We start from the raw sequence: 21,142 nt of genomic DNA, 5'->3' as shown, positions 1-21,142 counted from the left end.
GATAAAAGATGTGTTGTGATTGGGCCATAATTGAGATGGAATTGTGTTCCCAGAGGCTTACTTCTGCTTGGATACTATTCTGCACTTCCATGGAGAAGTTGTCCACAACCTCTGTTTGTTGCATTTGCTTGAATGAGTTTCAGCTGAAGACACTAGAAGATGTTCTCAGAAAAGTAGAACTACTCACATGTGAAATCTGACCTTTGGCTGGTTCTAGTAAACCAGAAGAGACTTTCCAGTTTAGTCCAGGTGTTGATAACTGTTTCTTTTCATTATAGATGATTGGTTCTGCTAATTTTAAGGAGGTGATTTTGAAATTGCTGCAGGAAAAAAAATATCTTTAAACCCCCAGGGACTATCACCTCCAAATTGGGAAATTCCTGGAGATGTCATGATGGATACTGAGGAGAGGGGAGTTTGGGGAAGGTGGGAACCTCAGCAGCATATAATGCCTTCCAAAGCAGCCATTTCCTCCAAGGGAACTAATTAATGAAATCTGGAGATCAGCTGCGGCCCTGAGACTCTTAGTATGATATGCCATATGGATTTTTCTGAATGAAACATTATATTGACCCATATCTGTACGGCTTCAGTTCTGGTACTGAAACTGCTTTGGCTTGTGGACTTAACATTTGTACCCCAAGGGTATTCTCATGTAGCAGAGCAAGCTGAGGTAGTCCTTTGGCACCCACATAAGGCAATCAGACTTACAGAGGTAAGGCAAAGCAGAGGTATACAGCAGGAAGCACAATCAGACAAGCCAAACAGAGTTACAGAGAACACAGAGAGGGACGTCTGGCAGGCAGTATCACACAGTGGCCAGCAGCTTACTTTTGGCATACCAAGAAGGCAAGGCAAACAGCAGTACAACAGAGTAGGCAGGCAGTGATGAGCACTTAGAACTCCACGAAGGAAATGCAAAATCCTTGAGTGGGTACAGTGTTAGGTGTAATGTTTGCATAACCCTGAAGGCAAGCAGCAAGGCATGGTAGGCAAAGCTGGCATTTTAGAAGTACCCATATCTCAGATTTAGCTTCTACTAAGAAAGCAGAAATAATTCCATTTCTTGCTTATTTCGCATGCACAAGACAAACTGATTTAAATCACTGGAGTGAATGTGAATGCTTGGTGAAAAGAATTTGCCTTGTGAATTAGTATCTGTGCAAAACAATGCCTCTGCTGGTACTTCAGATGCTCTTTCTGATGTGTCCAAGGCATCTTAGTGTACCTCAGGAATGTTGTACTTAGGGTACTGGTATCAACATAGCCTCTTATTTATGCATTTAGTGTATTTTTATGCTGCCTTTCCTCAAAGAGCTAAGGATATTGTACATGGTTCATTCTCCTCCATTTTATCCTCAAAGCAACCCTGTGAAGTAGGTTACACTGAACCCAGGAATCCCTGCTCAGAGCCCAGGACTTCAACTACTCTCCCACACTGACTCTCTTAGATGCTTTGGAAAGAGTAGGTGAGGTTTCAAGAGAGACAAGTCAGGAGAACGATTCTCTTTCCATCCACTTGTCAGTGGCCTAGCCAGCTTTACTGCCTGCCTGACACAGGCAGTGGTAACAACCTAACTCAGCACAGGGATGGGCAGAGAAGGAGAATCACAGACTGAACACAGAGGTATGAGAAGATGAGGAAGAGAAAACATGAAACCTTGGCAGGATGAATGAAGAGAGCAAGCTCCAACTCAAGATCCTTTGCACTTCTCCCAAAACAGGGGAAACAGCTACTTACAATGCAAAAACAAAACAACAAACCTACCAAAAAACATCAACAGATCCTCCTTCCCTGCTTGGCAACTCTGAACTGAATGTAGCTGATTCTCCTGCCTCTGTCCTGCCATGGAAGTGCAGATGTATTTCTCAGACTCCAGTCAAGCCCAGTGTGCTGGAAATTCACTCTCTGCTTTTAAAACATTCATGGAGCTGCTGAACATGAGCTGGTAAATTTTTTTGGAGTATCTCCTGCCTTCAGAGAGCCAAAAGAGCATCTCCTTCAGCCACACGCAGCCTAAGGATTATTTTTCAATCAAAGAGTCAGCTTGCTGTTTGGAAATTTCCACTGTGTTGAGGTTGTCCTGCCACAGGAGAGACACAATGGGAACCCCTTCAATGCAACTTTTTCTTGTGAGGTCCCGACAGATATAAATTGCTTACAAATGTAATGAGTAAATGACACATCCTTCCAGGATATGTGAAATGGGTAGGAGTGTTCCTTTTTAAAATGGCCATTGAGCCCATTTTGTCAAAGTCCAATAAATATTTTTAGAGACTGAGAACAATGCCATGGTTATCCAAGCCAAACTGGAAGGACATTAATTACTTTGTATGTTACTTACAACTCCAATAGGAAAAGCTAAGACAGCCATCATCCAGTCCCGGAGGGAAATGAGCTTCTTCAGTTGTCTTTCTTGTTCTTGGCTGTCATTTCCTTTGGTAAGAAGGCTGGAAAGGTCAGTCAATACACAGATCCCAAAAAAGACAGCTTGAATAACCTGCATTAGAAAAAAAGTATATATATATCTTGAACACTGTAGTGTGTAAATGAAATCCAGACAGCTGCACTATGGCAAAGAGCAGTTTGCAGGTTTCCATTTGAACTGTAAAATGAAAATTCCACACCCCGCCCATACAAAATCCCCACACCAAAACAATGAACCTTGCCTGTATGTACCATCTTTACTGTAAACAAACCAAATATTCTTGTTTCTATGATTTTTTTTATTATATTAAGCCACTTTATAAAATAAACATTAAAATGTCACAGAAGCAATTGCACCATGTGGAATGCTGTGCAAGAAGGAAGCCATTAGAGAGGAACATGTGACAATAAACAGAAGAGGATACCATCAGAAGGATGTTTACTCTAGAAAACCCCCTGGAGCGGAACTGAAACAGAAATTTAGAGCTTGAAATAGGTTAAGGGGAAGGAGTCGACTGGGTCTTGAAGAGAATCAGGATATGGGAGGAACACAGCTACTTTGCTCATTTTAGAATGTGAGTTGTGAAGGGAACGCAGTAGTGACAGGGCTTGTGGTCTAACAGTGGGCAGGCAGCAAAGCACACGGATAGACTGATTTTCCACTCACCTTACGCCACTCTCATGCTCCTTTCCTCAGCAGGGCTTCTGTCCAATTTCACACTATCTGCCCCAGGGCTGCAACTAGCTTTGCCTTTTTGGGTGGCAACCTCTAAAAACCAGTTTCTGTTTGCCCTGCGAAAAAGCCAGAGTTAGTTGCAGCCCCAGGGCAGATAGTGTGAAATCAGATGGAAGCCTCGCTGAGAAGAGGAGCGTGAGAGCGGCGTACGGTGAGTGGGAAATCAGTCATAGTTTACAAGCAGCTCACTCTGAGCCTGAAGGAGGAACCAGGCCAGTTAGCAATTTCATAAGACTAGGCGATCTTAACTTATCCCTGCTGGATTGGAAGCTGCAATTTACTATTGGTATACTATATTGAATGGTATATTAACAGATCAGCAGTTCATGCCTTCTGTAAATTACCTGTTAACACAGAGAGTAAGACACCTGAGTCTCAGTGGGCAAGTTCCCGATTCAGGACTTCTGGTGCCTTAAAAGAGGCTATTGATTCAACTCTGTGAATAAAGCCCCATCACTATTCTTACCAAATGAATCTTAAAATGAAAAGGATTTTTTGGGGGGAAGGGGGGGTTGGTCTCCAGTCTCTGGGACTTCCATGTCAGGAACAAATGCAGCTACTCATAGGATTGTTAGGTCCAATTTAAGAAATATTTTGGTACAATGGATTGCTGCATCAGAGATGTAATATGTTCTTCCTGTTATGCTTATGCCCTCTGAATCTCCTTGAAATATTTTATTTATTTCTGTTAATTTATACCCTATCCCTCTCATGAAAACAATGATAGATCTCATGCTACAGGTTTACACTGATATATATTTTAGGCTCTGTTGAAGCAAGTTGCAGCAGGACTGTACATTTTTCGATTCATTAATATGAATGTGTAAAAACAATTTACAATAATACAGAGATCTACCTTGGATTCTCAGACATTGCAGATATCATCAATAGCCAGCAATGGTACCAATTACTTCACTAAGACAGGCTTGAGTGGAGTGGTTATACTATCTACTAAAACAGGCAGCAGTTGGAAATGGTAGCAGAAAGCATTTAGAACTATCACTGTGTGAAACAAATCGCTTGAAAACCTGCCAGGTCACATAACTTTCACCTTTCAAGCTTGCCAGATCCACAAGCCTGTTTTCTCTCTTCAAAGCCATAGGAATATGATTTATTTCCGCAGATAATCTCTTACAACTTTTCTTGTCACCTCTACGCACTTCTTATATTCATTCTCCAGCCCCAAGACAAGTTGTGGTTATGTGACCATATATTAAGCTAAGCAGTTAATGTGATTCAAGACTCAGTCAAGTATATTTTAGATCCAGGTGGGCAGCCATATTGGTCTGGAGCAGCGGAGCAAATTTTGAGTCCAGTGGCACCTTTAAGACCAACAAAAGTTTATTCAAGGTATGAGCTTTTGTGTGCAGGCACACTTTCTCAGATACATGTTGATGTAATGTATTTTTGTTGGTCTTTTTAAAAGTTTACATGTATGTAAACTTTTGTTGGTCTTCAAGGTGCCACTAGACTCAAAGTTAGGGTTGCCAGGTCTGTGTTGGAAAATACCTGGAGACTGGGGGTTGATCCGGTAGAGGGTGGGATTTGGGAAGGGGAGGGGCCTCAGCATGGTACAATGTCATAGAGTCCCCCCTTCAAAGCAGCCATTTTTTCCAGGGAAGTTGATCTCAGTCAGCTGGAGATCAGTTGTAAAAATAGGAGATCTCCAGGTCCCACCTGGAGGCTGGCAACCCTACAACATTTTAGGTCAGACTATTTAGCCATTGGAAGCAGTTTGACTGGACTGGTCTCCTTGGGATCAAACCAGTTATGGAGTAAATGCATTCTCATTATCTATCATTCCAAAGTATATACAACCAGTCAGGGAACAACAGTGTTCAGACATATTAAGTTTCAATAAGTCATCAGTGACAAAGTAGTCCTGAAAAAGAGGAGCTTGGTGTTTATGCATCTACTAGCAGTAAAGCCCATTGTAGGAAGAAATACAATGGGCCCTAGAAAAAATATTCGGGAGGGGGGTGATGAATGTGTAGGTGGCAGGAAGGAAGGAAGATAGACAAACAGAATGAAAGAGAGAGAGAGAGAGAGAGAGAGAGAGAGAGAGAGAGAAAGAATGGTAGGTAAAAGATGGGGAGAAAAGAGTGAAAGGCCCTTTCTCCATTCAGCTTTGCTCCAGATCTACTGAACAATGAATCCACCTGCTACAAACTCGTATCATTCAAAATGCTTCTACATTTAAAACTATGCTCCTCACCTTTTGCGGAGTTTTACTTCTATATTTGAAAAGAAGGAAGCCCCAGGCAAGAATTCCTGCACCCTGTGTGGCAGTGCACACATTGCTGCCTCGGCAGGTGAAGGGATTGGTGGAAAAATCCAGCCACTTGCAGGCTGCCTTCCTTTGCCACCACCTCTTTTGCCTTCCCTTGCAGGCCTGGTACTAGGACTTCGGGCACCCCAGGCCGGCACTTGTTCTGTGCCCCCCAACTGCGCCTGCCCTGCTGCCGCAGCCCCACCCACAGGGAGAGCAGGTGCAGCAGTGTGGAAGGAGGAGTGGACAGGTTCTGGTTGAGCTGGGCTTGCGCAGTGCACTTCTGAGAGTGCACTGTGGAAGTGTTCTCCTCCGAGTCATGCTCAAAGAAGCCGCACTGATGTCCCACCTGGCTGCTTTCACCTTGCAGGCATGAGCAGTCAGGCAGGGCACATTCTCCTCTGAGCTGGGCTTTCCTTGTGAGGGAAGTCCTGCTTGGAGGAGAGCACATGTCAACGCACTTCTGAGCAGTGCACTTAGCGACTTCCTGAATCATTGCTTTTGCAAGGGAACGATGGATGGGGCTTTGGGAAAGAAGAAGACAACTGCAGATTTATACCCCGCCCTTATCTCTGAATCAGAGTCTCAGAGTGGTTTACAATCTCCTATATCTTCTCCCCCCACAACAGACACCCAGTGAGGTGGTGGGGCTGAGAGGGCTCTCACAGCAGTTGCCCTTTCAAGGACAACTCCTGTGATAGCTATGGCTAACCCAAGGCCATTCCAGCTGCTGTAAATGGAGGAGTGAGGAATCAAACCTGGTTCTCCCAGAAAAGAGTCCACACATTTAACCACTATACCAAACTGGAAAGCCCAACCAAATGGAATCTGTGCGCAGCAGGGAGATTTTTCCTGGCTGCACACAGACCCCTGGCTGAGTGGGGAGGAGGGGCACTGGAGGTTCAGGAGCTGTGCTCCTGTGCACTCCTGCTGTTCCGACCTCTGCCTAGCATTATTGTTTTTCCAGTGACTCCTATCTTCTTGTCTAACTAAGGAGAAGTTTTAAAACTCATATGGAAAGTTCTACAATTACAAACTTGGATCCGCATGTTCAGGAAAACTCCTGTTCAAAAGTACTCTTGAGAACTGCAGGGCAACTCCAGCCGTCAGATCCCTGGAAAGAAATGGATGCCATATTGAGAAGGGAAAACCAACCTGGGTTTTTCTCTTATTGTTCAGGTGAAGATCCTGTGAATTTAGGGGGAGATATTTGTGAGTTTCCTGCATTGTGCAGGGAGTTGGACTAGACCCTGGAGGTCCCTTTCAACTCTATGATTCTAGGTTCCTATCCTTTCGCCACTGCTGCACAACTCTAGAGAAGGGAATTTAAACTTTAAACCCCTTCTCTGGTGTGGCGCTGCAGAGGGGCGCACAAAGTTAGTTTTGGCTAGGGCTCAAAATGCTCTAGGGCCAGCCCTGCTGAGGCTTCCCCTCCCCATACAAACACCCGATGGGGTGTTTAAATGGAGTGTGTGTGTCAGATTGCCCATGGGTCCCTTCATTTTTTGAGTGGGGGCGCCATTTTTTTGGTTTTGCCCCCCCTAAAAAAATATGTAGATCTGGCCCTGACCATTAGTAGTAGCCATTAATGGATCTATCATCCATCAATCTGTCTTACCCCCTTTCAAAGCTATCTATCCTCATGGCCATCACTACATCCACTGGCAGCGAATTCCAAAATTTAATTACTTGTTAAGTAAAGGACTTCCTTTTGTCTTTCTAGCCAAAGAGTTGCACTGGTGAGAGAGCTTTGGGAACCCACAGCTGGCTTTTAGCTTCCTTTCGAGAAAGAACAGGTGGAATGACCCATAAGGGGATGGTGAGACAAGAGATTATAAAAATCTCTGGACAGAGAGATGAAACACTGCTAAGGGTTATTTAAGATTAGCATGAAGGATTAAGCCATGAATGCAATCTTGAGCACATGAGGCTAAACAAAAAGGAGGAAAACTTGTCCCAGGAAACTGAGGTAAATGAATGTTTTCAGAACCTTATAACTTCACAAATAAATAGCCTATTCTTATTTTAACCTTCTTATAAGGTGTGGTGGAACAACCCCACTCTAACCAGCATTTTAATCCTCCAAACTCTCTGTTCCCTGCATGATGTCACCTTTCTAACTGGAGAGTCACTTGATCATCTCATTGGTATCCAGCCAGTCCTGATATTTGCATCTCTAACGCCTTGCTGAGTGAGGCTGGAAAGTAATTGACTTCCCTCATCTTGCCTGTTCTCTGCCAGGAGAGAGAAAAACTTTTTTAAAACTCAAGGTGAGACTTTGTTCAGTCCAAACCTCCAAAGAAAAGTGCATTTCTCCATACAGGTATGTACAGCAATACAGAAAGAAGATTTTTGGTTATATTGCTTTTCATTTTGATCTTTGCTCAGATTGCTATGTAAACAGAAAATGGGTGCAATCACACATCGCATTAAAAGCGGGCATGCAGCACTCAAATTTGAACCACTGAATATTGATTCAGTGCAGGGCCGATCAGACGAGCATCTAAGAATGAGACTTGTCCCAATCTTGTCCTGTTATGGAATGATTAGACATTGAATGCTATCACGATCTTTTCTTGGAGCATGCGCACAACCAATCAAGCGGATCCAAAGTTGTCTCGCTCTCATTCAGTTGCTGAGAAGAAGTAGAATGCAGATTTATACCCCACCCTTCTCTCTGAATCAGAGACTCAAAGCGGCTTACAATCTCCTATATCTTCTCTGCCCACAACAGCAATCAGATGGTGGAATCAGATGGTGATTCCTACCGCAGGGTTTTGATTGAACATGTGCCCAACCATTGGGAAAATCAAACATTGCTTCAGAGGTGGGGGGTGGGGTAAGGTTCTGGAAATTAACATTGCCGATTCAAACTAGGGGACTGCCAGGAACTAAGCAGAAACCTCGCCTCAGATTCCCGATGATCTGGTCGTGCATGTGTCTGCTGGAGCTTTTTTTTTTTTTTTTTAATGGGAGGGGCGGATGGCAGGTGCCAAACATCCCAAGGGGCAGCATTGCGCATGAGCTGTGCAAACAGGAATAACGTGAATGTGTGCCGCTTCTGGGGAAAAGGGCCAGACTTTCTCTGAGGTCAAATAATGCTGATATCAAACTGGGGCAAGTCAGGATGCTGACGAGTTGCATTCGAGGAACAGATGTGGTTGTCTGGACATGCTCATAAAATCCAAATGGGAACTGTGAGTAAGACGGAACTAAAGGAGCATGTGACCGCATCCAATGTCTGACTACTTTATTAAACTTCTTTGTAATTTGGAAGCCAGTATCCTGATCTCTGAACCCACACCACACCTAATTCAGTCATGCTTATTTACAAATAAGGGGAAGGGGGCAGAGATAGATCCCTTCATTTATTTCTTTTATCAAATTTATATCCTGCCCTCCCCTGACGGGCTCTCATCCCCAGATTGTGGAAGTGTGCATGCTACTTCCAGCAGTGTTAATCTGATTAATCTGCAAATGCTAAGCAGGAGACAAGGCTAAGCAATGGTAAAGAGAACTGCAATGCTAGTCCTTCTGTAGGAGAAACAGCTGAAATACCCAGGGAGAAATAGGTAACACACCAGGCAGAGACCTGGAATGACGACAAACCTTTCCATACTCCCATGTGAACAGAAACATTGCTGCATACAGCATTTCCCCACAGCATCTCAGTGTCATAGAGACCATGTATGTTTCTGGTTCTATATTAACCTGGAAAACCTCCACCAGATGACATTGTCAAGTACAATGGTGGTAGAGAAGTGAGCGTGCTTCACCATCATCACTTTCACGTAACTCCCCTCCCTCGCGGCGGCCGTACGTCGGCACAAATGCTTTCAGCCCCCCCCGCTTTGGATTGTGCTCTAAGTTTATCTTCCACCTGCTCATATTGCTTCACAGAAGTGGCTACCATGTCATGTAGTGCCTCATATTTCCTCTTTTTCACCTCTAGGTGACCTGCCTGTGCATTAGCCTGTGTTAGTTTGTGACAAGCCAGGTCCCTCTGCAGTCCATCGAATAGAGACCACACACTGGGATGACTGAAATGGAACAAGGAATTAAGAGCATTGTGAAATCCCTCACAACAGTTTATAGGCTTTGGTAACCGTTCCAGGGTTGCATCATGATGATTCCATATTCTTATAGGAAACTGAGGATCCCTACCTGCTGCACCCTCAATACATGTCAAAAAGAAGTACATGAGAAGTGCATTGTCACTGTCTTCATCTGGAAATGTGACAGCAAGCTCTTCAAAAACAGTTCTCCCATCATTGATTGGGACAAAGGCTAATGCAGCAAGAGATTTCAGTGTAATTTTTTGTTCGTATTAGTTTCATATTCAGTCTTCAAGCCAACACTGTTGATTTTCCTAATGAGACTCTGACAGAGGTGAAAATAACACCCTTTGACCTCAGCGTGTGGAAAGGCAATCCTCACTGAATTCATACAAGCCTTCTCAAAATCCACAAAACCTTTTGAGATGACAGATTTGGAATCAATAGATACATTATTTCAGACATTCTATTATAGGTGTCCATGTTCTTTTTTTGAAGTAAAATGTAAATACATGGTGGATATGAATTACCCACCTTGACATGCCATGTGTACAGTTGGTAAAACATATTTGGCACTTTATCAAAGGTGCCATCTTCACAGATGGTATCTTTGTTTAATTCAAGCATGATCTCAATCACCTAAAACCAGAATTCTGTCTAGATTTTTCCATACTGGAATCGTGAAGTATCAGTTGCCTATACTTTTCAGGAATGTAGGTTTTTGGGTTAGGCAAATTACTGCCTGCTCTGTGATAACTACTTCTGCTATTTAAGAAAGAGAAGCTAAGGCCTCATAGATCTAAGAAGCTAAGAAGGTAAGTATCTGGCAAGTATCTGGAAGGAAGAAATCAAAAAACATAGTTGGAATTAATTTAAAAAATGGTATAATGGAGAATTGATCCACGGATATCTGGGGCTTTGGGGGGGGGGCTGTTTTTTGAGGAACAAGCACCAAATTTGCAGCATATCATCCAGTACCTCTCCCCAAAATACCCTCCAAGTTTCAAAAGGATTGGACCAGGGGTCCGATTCTGTGAGCCCCCAAAGAAGGTGCCCCTATCCTTCATTATTTCCTATGAAGGGAAGGCATTTAAAAGGAGCGCGGTCCCTTTAGATGTGATGGCCAGAACTCCCTTTGGAATTCAATTGTGCTTGTCACAACCTTGTTCCTGGTTCCACCCCCAAAGTCTCCTGGCTCCACCCCCAAAGTTCCCAGATATTCCTTGAATTGGACTTCCATGTGGGCTTTTTTCCTGTGAGCATTTATGTCCGTGGGGTTTTTCTTTGTGCTTTTTTCCTTTGTGCTTTTTCCCTAGAACCGTCAAACTTAAGGGAGTTAAATGCTACCTATAAATCATTCTAACCAAGTTTCTTCTAAAGAGAAGACTGTCAGAACTGGAACGAACTTCAGACGATTCCAATACTAGTTACAAAGTAAGGATCTTTATTGAAGAACTACAGTGCTAGAGCTACGAGATAACAGTAATGCCGAGTCCTGGCATTTGGTTACATTTTATGCCATCAGCAAAGTACAATAAAGCGATCATTCACATGGATTACAGACAAGTGTCTCTTTCCCAGGCTTCCTTATCAGAAGGGAGGATGCTCTCCCGTGGCGAAGGCCAAACGGCCAGGCTTCAAAAGGGCACCTGTGGATGTTGTGCAGAGGCTATCTGTCACCCTTCAGTGAGCACTGAATATTTGGAATATTTACCAGGCACAGGGTTAATGGCTCAGGCTATGGACTCTGTGTTAGTGTTAGGTTACAGCATGGAGTCAGTTTGGTCAGCAGCAAGCATAGAAAGTTACAAGTTCTGACATACTTCCCCCCCTAAGCTCTTCGCCTTGGGCTTGTGTGGGTACAGTAGGTGAAACTTTTTAAGCAGTTGCGGAGCGGACACATCACTGGCCCTCACCCACTCATCACAGCTAGGGGGGAAGTATTTCCACCTGATAAGGTAGTACAACACACCCCGCTGAATCTTGGAGTCTAGGATCTCCTGCACCTCATGTTGACTCTGACCCTTCACTCGAGTAGGCGGTGGTTCCGGAGGGCGAGGGTGATAGGACGTAGCTCCAGGATCTTTGCGAAGAAGGCTGCAATGAAAGACAGGGTGGATCTTACTCAGCAGCTTGGGCAGTTCCAACTCTACGGTCACCTTATTGATAACCTTTTTGATCTTAAAGGGGCCCAAGTATTTGGAGGCAAGCTTGCAGCATCCCTGGGGGAGAGGCAGGTTTTTTGTGGACAGAAATACCGTCTCTCCCTCTTTCAATTCCCATTGTGGGGCGTGCTTTTTGTCAAAGTGCCGCTTATACTCCTCCTTCGCCTCCTCCAGATTCTCCTGAATCACCTTCCACCCCTCTCGCATTCCCTCCCACCATTGTTGGCATGAAGTGGGCTCGGGGGAGCCGGACGGCATGGGGAGATTGGGGAAGGGCTTCCCTTCGTAACCGTTAACGATTTGGAAGGGGGATGTTTTAGTTGAGCTGTGGAGGCTGTTGTTGTACCCGTACTCTGCAAAGGGAAGCAGCTCAACCCAATTTGTTTGTTGATAGTTGATATAGCACCTAAGGTACTGTTCGAGAAGCCCGTTTACTCTCTCCGTCTGTCCGCCCGTTTGGGGGTGGTATGCGGAGCTAAGCCCTTGTTTGATGCCAGCAATTTTGCAAAACTCCCGCCAGAAGTTGGCAACGAACTGCGGCCCGCGGTCGCTAATGACCTTGTCCGGGAACGAGTGGAGGCGGACCACATGGTTAAAGAACAGTTGGGCTAGTTTCTTTGCCGTGGGGAGCTTTTTGCATGGGATGAAGTGGGCTTGCTTGGAAAATGTATCTACCACCACCAAAATTACTGTCTTCCCCTGGGAAGGGGGAAGTTCCACTATGAAGTCCATTGAAACGACAGCCCAGGGGCGGCTGGCCGTAGGGAGGGGGACTAGGTGCCCGGGCGGTTCCCCCCCCTGCGTTTTGACATGATACATGTTGGGCAGGCAAGTACAAATTCGGAGACATCCCTTTTGAGTTTAGGCCACCAGAATTGTCTAGTGATTAAGTTGAGGGTTTTCACGTACCCGAAATGACCAGCGAGTCTACTGGAGTGGCCTTGTTCGAGAACCTCTTTCCTCAGATTTTTAGGTACATAAATTTTCCCTTTGTGGAACCAGAGTCCTCCCTCCCCTCTTTCCAAACCTTCCGGTCGATCTCTCCCTTCCAATTCTGCTTCCGCGGCAAAGCGCTCTTTTTGTTGAGAGTCGGGGGCTCCGGTTTGTTTTCCGGAGCGGGTGGTTACTCCGCCTGCTACAGCTGAGGGGGGAATGAGGGAGTCAATTATCTCCTCTCTTTGGCTTTCGTGCTGTGGCATATGCGATAATGCGTCGGCCAAAAAGTTTTTGGTACCAGGGATGTGTTTCAGCACGAAGTCAAATTTGGCAAAAAACCCCGCCCATCTGATTTGTTTTGCGGTCAGTTTGCGGCGGCCAGTGAGGGCTTCTAGATTTTTGTGGTCTGTCCAAATTTCGAAAGGGACCCAGGCTCCCTCTAGCCAAGACCTCCACGTTTTGAGGGCAAATGTGACCGCGAATGCCTCTTTGTCCCAAACCGACCAGTTTCTCTGTTCATTTGAGAATTTGTGGGAGATGTAGGCGCAGGGACGGAGCTACCCCTCCTCATTTCTTTGCATTAATATGGCTCCTATAGCGACGTCGGAGGCGTCGCATTGCACCACGAAGGGTTTTAATTCGTTTGGGTGGGCTAGGACAGGCTCGGAGGTGAATAGCTGTTTGAGCTCATTGAAAGCCCGGTGGCACTCCGGGGTCCAGGTTAGGCGCGCCCCGGGTTTTTTCGCCTCGTCCCCTTTTCCTTTGGTTTTAAGGAGCTCAGTGAGGGGGAGCATCACTTGGGCGAACCCCTTAATGAACCCGCGGTAAAAATTTGCGAACCCGATGAAAGATTGTAGCTGCCGTCGGGTTCGGGGCGGTTCCCAATCTAACACCGCTTGGATTTTGGCTGGATCCATGGCCAACCCCTCTCCCGACACCCGGAGCCCTAGGTAGTCTAGTTCCGATTTGTGGAATTCACATTTAGAGAGTTTGGCATAGAGTTTGTGCCTGTACAGGGTGGTCAACACTTTTCTTACTAGCGGGACATGCGTCTCAAGATCTTTTGAATAAATAATGATGTCATCCAGGTACACCACCACCCCCTTGTACAGGTATTCCCGCAGTACTTCATTTATGAAATTCATAAACACCCCCGGCGCCCCTTGCAACCCAAAAGGCATGACTAGGTATTCGAACTGTCCCATCGGCGTGTTAAACGCCGTCTTCCACTCGTCCCCTTCTTTAATCCGCACGCAAAAGTACGCGTCGCGGAGGTCAAGTTTGGTGAAGACTTTGCCTTCGGCCACTGTACTTAACAGGTCTTTTATCAGCGGGATCGGGTAGGCGTTGGACATAGAAATCCCATTTATCCCGCAAAAATCTGTGCAAAGTCTCAGACTCCCGTCCTTCTTCTTGCGGAATAGGACCGGGGCCGCATGGGGGGCTGTGGCAGGTCGAATGAACCCACGCTTTAAATTTTTGTCAATGAATTTTCTGAGTTCCGCCTTTTCTGCCCAGCCCATCGAGTAGAGTTTTGCCTTGGGCAGCTCTTGCCCTGGAATCAGTTCGATGGCGCAATCGGTGGGGCGGTGGGGGGGGGGTAGTTCATCCGCCTCCCGCTCGCTAAAGGCTTTTCTCAGGTATTCCTTTGGGATCGCCCCTACCTCCTCAAGGGTAAGGCACAGTCTCTCGTTTTGGGGAGGAGCCTTGGGGCCCCACTCGGGTCTCCAGTGGTGGTGTTCACACCGCCAGTCGGAGAAGCGTACGATCTGCTCAGCCCATCGTATGTCTGGCTGGTGCCGGGCGAGCCACCCTGCCCCCACCACTACGTCAAATGAGGACGACGGTGCTATTACAAACGTCTCTATTCCCCAGTGATTTTCTGTCCCCATTGGGGTCGCTTGGGTCTCTAGGGTGCAGGGTTCCCCCCTCATGGTAGAGCCGTCCATTTGCTCAAACTGGATGGGGTAGGGCAGGGGGGAGGCGGCCAGGCCCAGCGCCTCTACCAAACGGGGGGTGATAATGTCTCGGGTGCACCCAGAGTCTATCAGGGTGCGGGTGTGCATAAACCGCTTGAGGTTTGGGTTCAGTAGGGTGACTGCCATGAATAAGAGCCCCCCGGTAGTTCTCACCGTCACTGGTGCCGGCGTCTCCCGGACCTGCTTTACGGCACCGATTAAAGCAGGTCGTTGTCGTTTTCCGCCGACTCCTGGTCCCAGGACTCCTCACTCGATTCAGCTATGGTGGTAACATCCTTGTCAATCGCCATGGAAGTGGCGACGGTTCCCCGACTGGGCTCCTTGGCGCGGCCGCCTCCTTTTTTCTTCTGCGCGGTGGCGGGCGACTTGGGTTGGGTTGGGGTCGGTGGCTGCTTCACCGGGCAATTTGCGGCCAGGTGACCCGGGTCCCCACACCTGAAGCACTTACGAGCGGCGGCGGCGGGAGTCGAGGTTGCGGGTGGTCGCCTCGCGTCGGGTTTGCCGGATGCGGGGCTTAGTTTTCCCCCTTTCTTGCCTTGCTGCTGGCGGCGCATTCCGACATGTTGCAGGTCGGTTTCCACCTCTCCTGCCAGCTGGATCCACCCTACCAAGGTGTCGGGTCGTCCTTGGTGGTAGCACCTATCCAGGATGTTTGCGTTCAGCCCATTCTTGAATGCGGTGTACTTCATCACCTCGTTCCAGCCTCTCGCTGCCGCGCAGTGCCCCATGAATTCGGTGGCGTACTCGCGTGTCGTACGGTTTCCTTGCTCGGCCACTGTGGCTAACTCGGGCTTTCGTCCTGTGTATAGCCCCACATACCACTTCCGCGCCGGTCCCTTCAGCTTCGATGCAATGTGGTCGACTCGACTCGGTGGGGTAACTCGCTCCCCAGTGCGTGAAAAAGGTGTTGCATTGGATGGTGAAGTACTCCACCTCGTCTCCATCTCCGTCGAAGGTAATCTTCAGTTCTCGGGCCCCCCCTCCGTCTGCCCCGGCCGGGGCAGCTGGCGCGATCAGGGCGGGTGCCCCTGGCGCCGCCGGCACGGCCGGAGCTGCGGGTGGCGCGGGGGTAGCTGGGCCGTGGAGCTGGCAGGGCTGCGGGCGGTGGCCCAACGGGACCACCCCCTCCCCCGTCACCAGGGCCTGCCGGCGCGGGGCCCGGCGGCGGCGGGGCCGGGGCTGCTGGCACGGCGCCCTGGAGGGCGCGTATCTGGTCGTGGATCGCGCCTAAGTTTTGCTGCATCTCTTCGGCCATCTGCACTCGAGACATGTGGACTTGGTCGTGGATGCCCCTCACTAAGTCGAACAGCTCGTTGTGCAGCGCTCGGATCGGGTCTCCGCCGCCGTAGGTGCCAGCTCCCTCGTCCCTGTCTCCGTCCTCCTCTTCTCCCCCTCCGCCTGTTGCGAGGACTCGGTACCGCTGCTCCGTGGCTTCCATGGCTGCCGTGGATTTCCTTGGGCTCCAAGTCCGCGGGGGGAACGCGTCGACAGAGAAGGGCGCTGGGACCTTGAGTTTGCGTCTTACCCCCGTCACCTTCGGGTCTAATGGTTCCTCCTCTGGGGGAGGACTGGACTCTCCGTTGTCTGGAGCCTTTGCCGCCATTCAGCCAGGTTGCCAGTTCAGATAAGTCCCAGAATAAAGGATTACTGTTATAATGTCAGAACTGGAACGAACTTCAGACGATTCCAATACTAGTTACAAAGTAAGGATCTTTATTGAAGAACTACAGTGCTAGAGCTACGAGATAACAGTAATGCCGAGTCCTGGCATTTGGTTACATTTTATGCCATCAGCAAAGTACAATAAAGCGATCATTCACACGGATTACAGACAAGTGTCTCTTTCCCAGGCTTCCTTATCAGAAGGGAGGATGCTCTCCCGTGGCGAAGGCCAAACGGCCAGGCTTCAAAAGGGCACCTGTGGATGTTGTGCAGAGGCTATCTGTCACCCTTCAGTGAGCACTGAATATTTGGAATATTTACCAGGCACAGGGTTAATGGCTCAGGCTATGGACTCTGTGTTAGTGTTAGGTTACAGCATGGAGTCAGTTTGGTCAGCAGCAAGCATAGAAAGTTACAAGTTCTGACAAAGACACACTGAAAAAGTACTGCTATCATAAGTAAATACACATTTCCAGTTTGTATTATCCATACCATCACCTATTTTGGCCATCTTACAAGGAAATTTTAAGCAGGTGTAAGCATCACAGCCAATAAAATGGCATACATATTCAAATGAAAGTGTTTATCATTCATTAATAACAGGGTCTCAGGTTTTGATACAGATATCAGAATAAAATCTCTCCATATCATTCCAAACAAATAACCCTTAATATTGTGATCTTTTATATCATTATATGGTATTACCTGATTATTAATTATCAGATTTCTATATTCATTGTATTTTCCGGGGGGGGGGGGGAGCGGAATCTGAACACAATTTCTCAATAATTTCTCTATCAACAGATGCCAAGTGGGATTTTACAGGTGACTATTTATCCTTTACCTTGCCTCATAGATACTGTAATGGCCTCAATCAGGTAAAAAAGGCAGTGTATAGTTTTTTGTAAATAAATAATACCAAAAATTGGTTTTGGCTAATTATTTAACTAAGAGGGAAGGTGGCATGGTATAGCCTGATCTTGGAAGCTAAGCAGGGCTGGCACTTGGAAGGAAGACCACCAAGATAGACTCTGCAGAGGAAGGCAATCACACTGACCTCTGCTTCTCATTTGCCTTGAAAGCCCCTTGCTGAGGTTGCCAGTTGGCTGAGCCTTGATGGCAATTTACACACAAACACAATTATTAAATTTAACAGATGTAGACTTTTCTCTCTTTATGGTAAACAGTTCTGTTTCTCCCAGGAAATCTAACAACTGGGATTGAAGCTGCAACCTTCTACAAGCGAAGTATGAGTTCAACTACTGAGCCTGGATTTGTTTCCCACTGGTAGAGGGGTCAGTTTCTTCTAGAAGGATACACTATGGCTTTTATCCAAAGGGTGAGGGACAAGACTGAAGCAGAGTGGAGATCAGATGCAGAGGGAGTACCTGAGATGCATTGCTTAAGGTGTTTATGCTGGATGTGATATGTCGCAGATGGTAGCAGGAATCTACTTCTATATGAGTTCATAATTCAGCTGTACATTACTCTTCCATGTTTCCTTTTAAACGCACATCCTCTAACTAACTTCAAATTATTCCAAATGATAGTTTATAAAATTCAACCAATTTTGGTTGCATCAAGTAAACTTTAGTTGCAACAAGTAAACTAAGTTTTGCTAAAGAATGAAAAGTTAATCAAGCAGCTAGAAAATTTAAAGATGAAGAGTCAGTACTGGCAGTTTAGTTTGTTGTGTATGTTAAGTGTTAAGTGGCTAATTAATAGGAAGCAGAGAGTGAGTGTAAATGGGCAGTCTTCGCAGTGGAGAACGGTAAGCAGTGGGGTGTCGCAGGGCTCAGTACTGGGTCCCATGCTCTTTAACTTGTTCATAAATGATTTGGAATTGAGAGTAAGCAGTGAAGTGGCCATGTTTGCAGATGACACTAAATTGTTCAGGGTGGTAAGAACCAGAGAGGATTGTGAGGAACTCCAAAAGGATCTGTTGAGGCTGGGTGAGTGGGCGTCAGCATGGCAGATGAGGTTCAATGAGGCCAAGTGCAAAGTAATGCACATTGGGGCCAAGAATCCCAGCTACAAATACAAGTTGATGGGGTGTGAACTGGCAGAGACTGACCAAGAGAGAGATCTTGGGGTCGTGGTAGATAACTCACTGAAAATGTCAAGACAGTGTGCGATTGCAATAAAAAAGGCCAACACCATGCTGGGTATTATTCGGAAGGGAATTGAAAACAAATCAGCCAGTATCATAATGCCCCTGTATAAATCGATGATGTGGTCTCATTTGAAATACTGTGTGCAATTCTGGTCACCGCACCTCAAAAAGGATATTATAGCATTGGAGAAAGTTCAGAAAAGGGCAACTAGAATGATTAAAGGGCTGGAACACCTTCCCTATGAAGAAAGGTTGAAACGCTTAGGGCTCTTTAGCTTGGAGAAACGTCGACTGAGGAGTGACATGATAGAGGTTTACAAGATAATGCATGGGATGGAGAAAGTAGAGAAAGAAGTACTTTTCTACCTTTCTCACAATACAAGAACTCGTGGGCATTTGATGAAATTGCTGAGCAGTCGGGTTAGAACGGATAAAAGGAGGTACTTCTTCACCCAAAGGGTGATTAACATGTGGAATTCACTGCCACAGGAGGTGGTGGCGGCTACAGGCATAGCCAGCTTCAAGAGGGGGTTAGATAAAAATATGGAGCAGAGGTCCATCAGTGGCTATTAGCCACAGTGTGTGTGTGTGTATGTATGTGTGTGTGTGTATATATATATATAAATTATTAGCCACTGTGTGATACAGAATGTTGGACTGGATGGGCCGTTGGCTGATCCAACATGGCTTCTCTTATGTTCTTATGCTGTTAACTGGCAGGTGACTTATGGTGAACCCCTAGGCAATGATTAAGCAGAGGAGGTTTGCTATCACTTTCCTCTGCAAAGTTTTCCTTGGTGGTCTCCACTCCAAGTACTGCTTATCTTCCAAATTCTGATGAGATCAGTCTATGCTACATCATCCCACTTCTTCACTGAATCTCTTACAGAAAAGAACAGAAAAATATTACAGTATTACAAAGCCATTACAATACAAATTTGCCCATCAAAAATATTTGCGGTTCTGTTTAAAAGCTGCTATCCGTTCCAAGGACAGTTAAAAAAATAATAATTCTGGAAACCTGTTTAAAAATATGTCACAAACTATTTCAGAACCTTGAAATCTAGAGTTCTAACAATGACCTCCTGGATACTGACCTGTAGCTAGGTTACCAGTATGGTAACTACTTGTGCATCTATCAAATAAAAAGCCATAGAAAGAGAGAGAAAACAGCATCCTTGATGAAGTCCTGAAAAGCAACTTTTGGGGCAGTCATCTGTAAATGTTTTCAGCCTAACTGACATTATTCTTCCTAGGTTTGACATGAGTAGAGCTGTTCATTAGGATAAAAGATACTCTTTCAATTATAGACTTATAAATTTGATAGACTTGGTAGCCAAATTATCTATATAAATTTGAAAGTTGAACAGCTGCCAGTGAGGTTTTGCTGCACAGCAGGTTGGCTTCAAATCCTGTTATTCCATTATGGATAACTACTTTGTAATTCCACCTTGTATAATGCATCACACACAGAAGGGCTGTTTGTATGCTCCCTTCATAGATCTGAAGGCTGCCTTTGAGAAAACTGGCAGAGAAAGATCTGGGGGAAGCTCATATGCACCAATTCAGATTGTATCTTGTATCAGCTAATCAAAGTATTATATCCTGTACCTAGCAGTCAGATCAAGATAGGTAGCCATGTTAGTCTATCTGTAGCAATAGAAAAGAGTAAGAGTCCAGTAGCACCTTATAAAGACTAACAACATTTGTGGTAGGGGATGAGTTTTCATGAGTCATTGCTCACTTCTGAAGAGTCATGAAAGCTCACACCCTACCAAAATTTTTGTTAGTCTTTAAGGTGTTACTGGACTCTTACTGTTTTCTACTGTACCTAGCAATGCCATCTTACACATAGATTCAAGTGGGTAGCTGTGTTGGTCTGAAGCAACAGAATAAAGTTTGAGTCCAGTGACACCCACCTCACAGGGTGTCTGTTGTAGGGGAGGAAGATAAAGGAGATTGTGAGCAACTCTGAGACTCTGAAATTCGGAGTGGAGGGCAGATATAAATCCAATATCATCATCTTCTTCTTTAGCAACAAAGTTTAATTCTTGGTATAAGCTTTCATGAGTATGCACACTTCTTCAGATACATTGAAACAGACTTCGCCAACCATTGTATATGGGTAGAGGCAGGGCTTTTTTTTGAGCAGGAACACATATGAATACAGTTCTGGCTGGCTTGGCATCAGGGGTGTGGCCTAATATGCAAATGAATTCCTGCTGGAGGCAAGGTTAATTGCCAGGAAGAGCTAATTAGAGTCAAGATGAATAAGTAACTGAGTGATAAGTATAGCTAAGATTGGATTAAAGCAGTTTGTTATCCTCCCCTCTCTCTACCTATATGTAATGGTTTGTGAAGTCTGTTTCAATGTATTTGAAGAAGTGTGCATGCACACCAAAGCTTATACCAATTCAACTTTGTCACTCTAAAAGGTGCCACTGAACTCAAACTTTATCCTAAGCACAGTTCCTTCTTTACTTCAATGGGAGTAAAAGGGTATAACCTTTGCCTAAGATGGCACTGTAAATGTTAGACACGCCCCCCCCCCCCCCGGATCTTTCAATGACCATAATTCCAATGACGAGGAGTAACTTCTATCTCTACATGGTTTTCATAATAAATGGCATTGTATTTGAGCTCAAGACTAACAGAATTTTCCCTCCCTTTGTAGAGAAACAAAAGATATCTGTACTAATCATGAGTCCAGCATCTTAAAAACTAACAAAATTTGTGGCTGTGTATGAGCTTTCATGAGTCACTGCTCACTTCTTCAGGTATCTTGTACTAGTGCATGTA

At 45.8% G+C, this 21,142-nt stretch overlaps 1 protein-coding gene across 1 annotated transcript in view; it reads right to left on the bottom strand.

The window, feature by feature from the left end:
• Nucleotides 1-21,142, bottom strand: part of AIG1 (androgen induced 1) — a 205,307-nt gene that overhangs the window by 131,445 nt on the left and 52,720 nt on the right. The window contains exon 2 of the mRNA XM_060240393.1: nt 2,346-2,501. Within this exon, the coding sequence (XP_060096376.1) occupies nt 2,346-2,501 (156 nt within the window). The remainder of the gene's footprint in view (nt 1-2,345; nt 2,502-21,142) is intronic.

This window comes from Heteronotia binoei, chromosome 1 (genome assembly GCF_032191835.1).
Source record: "Heteronotia binoei isolate CCM8104 ecotype False Entrance Well chromosome 1, APGP_CSIRO_Hbin_v1, whole genome shotgun sequence".
Taxonomy (NCBI): domain Eukaryota; kingdom Metazoa; phylum Chordata; class Lepidosauria; order Squamata; family Gekkonidae; genus Heteronotia; species Heteronotia binoei.
Note: the sequence above shows the minus strand (reverse complement) of the source record. Positions and strands in the feature narration are given on the sequence as shown.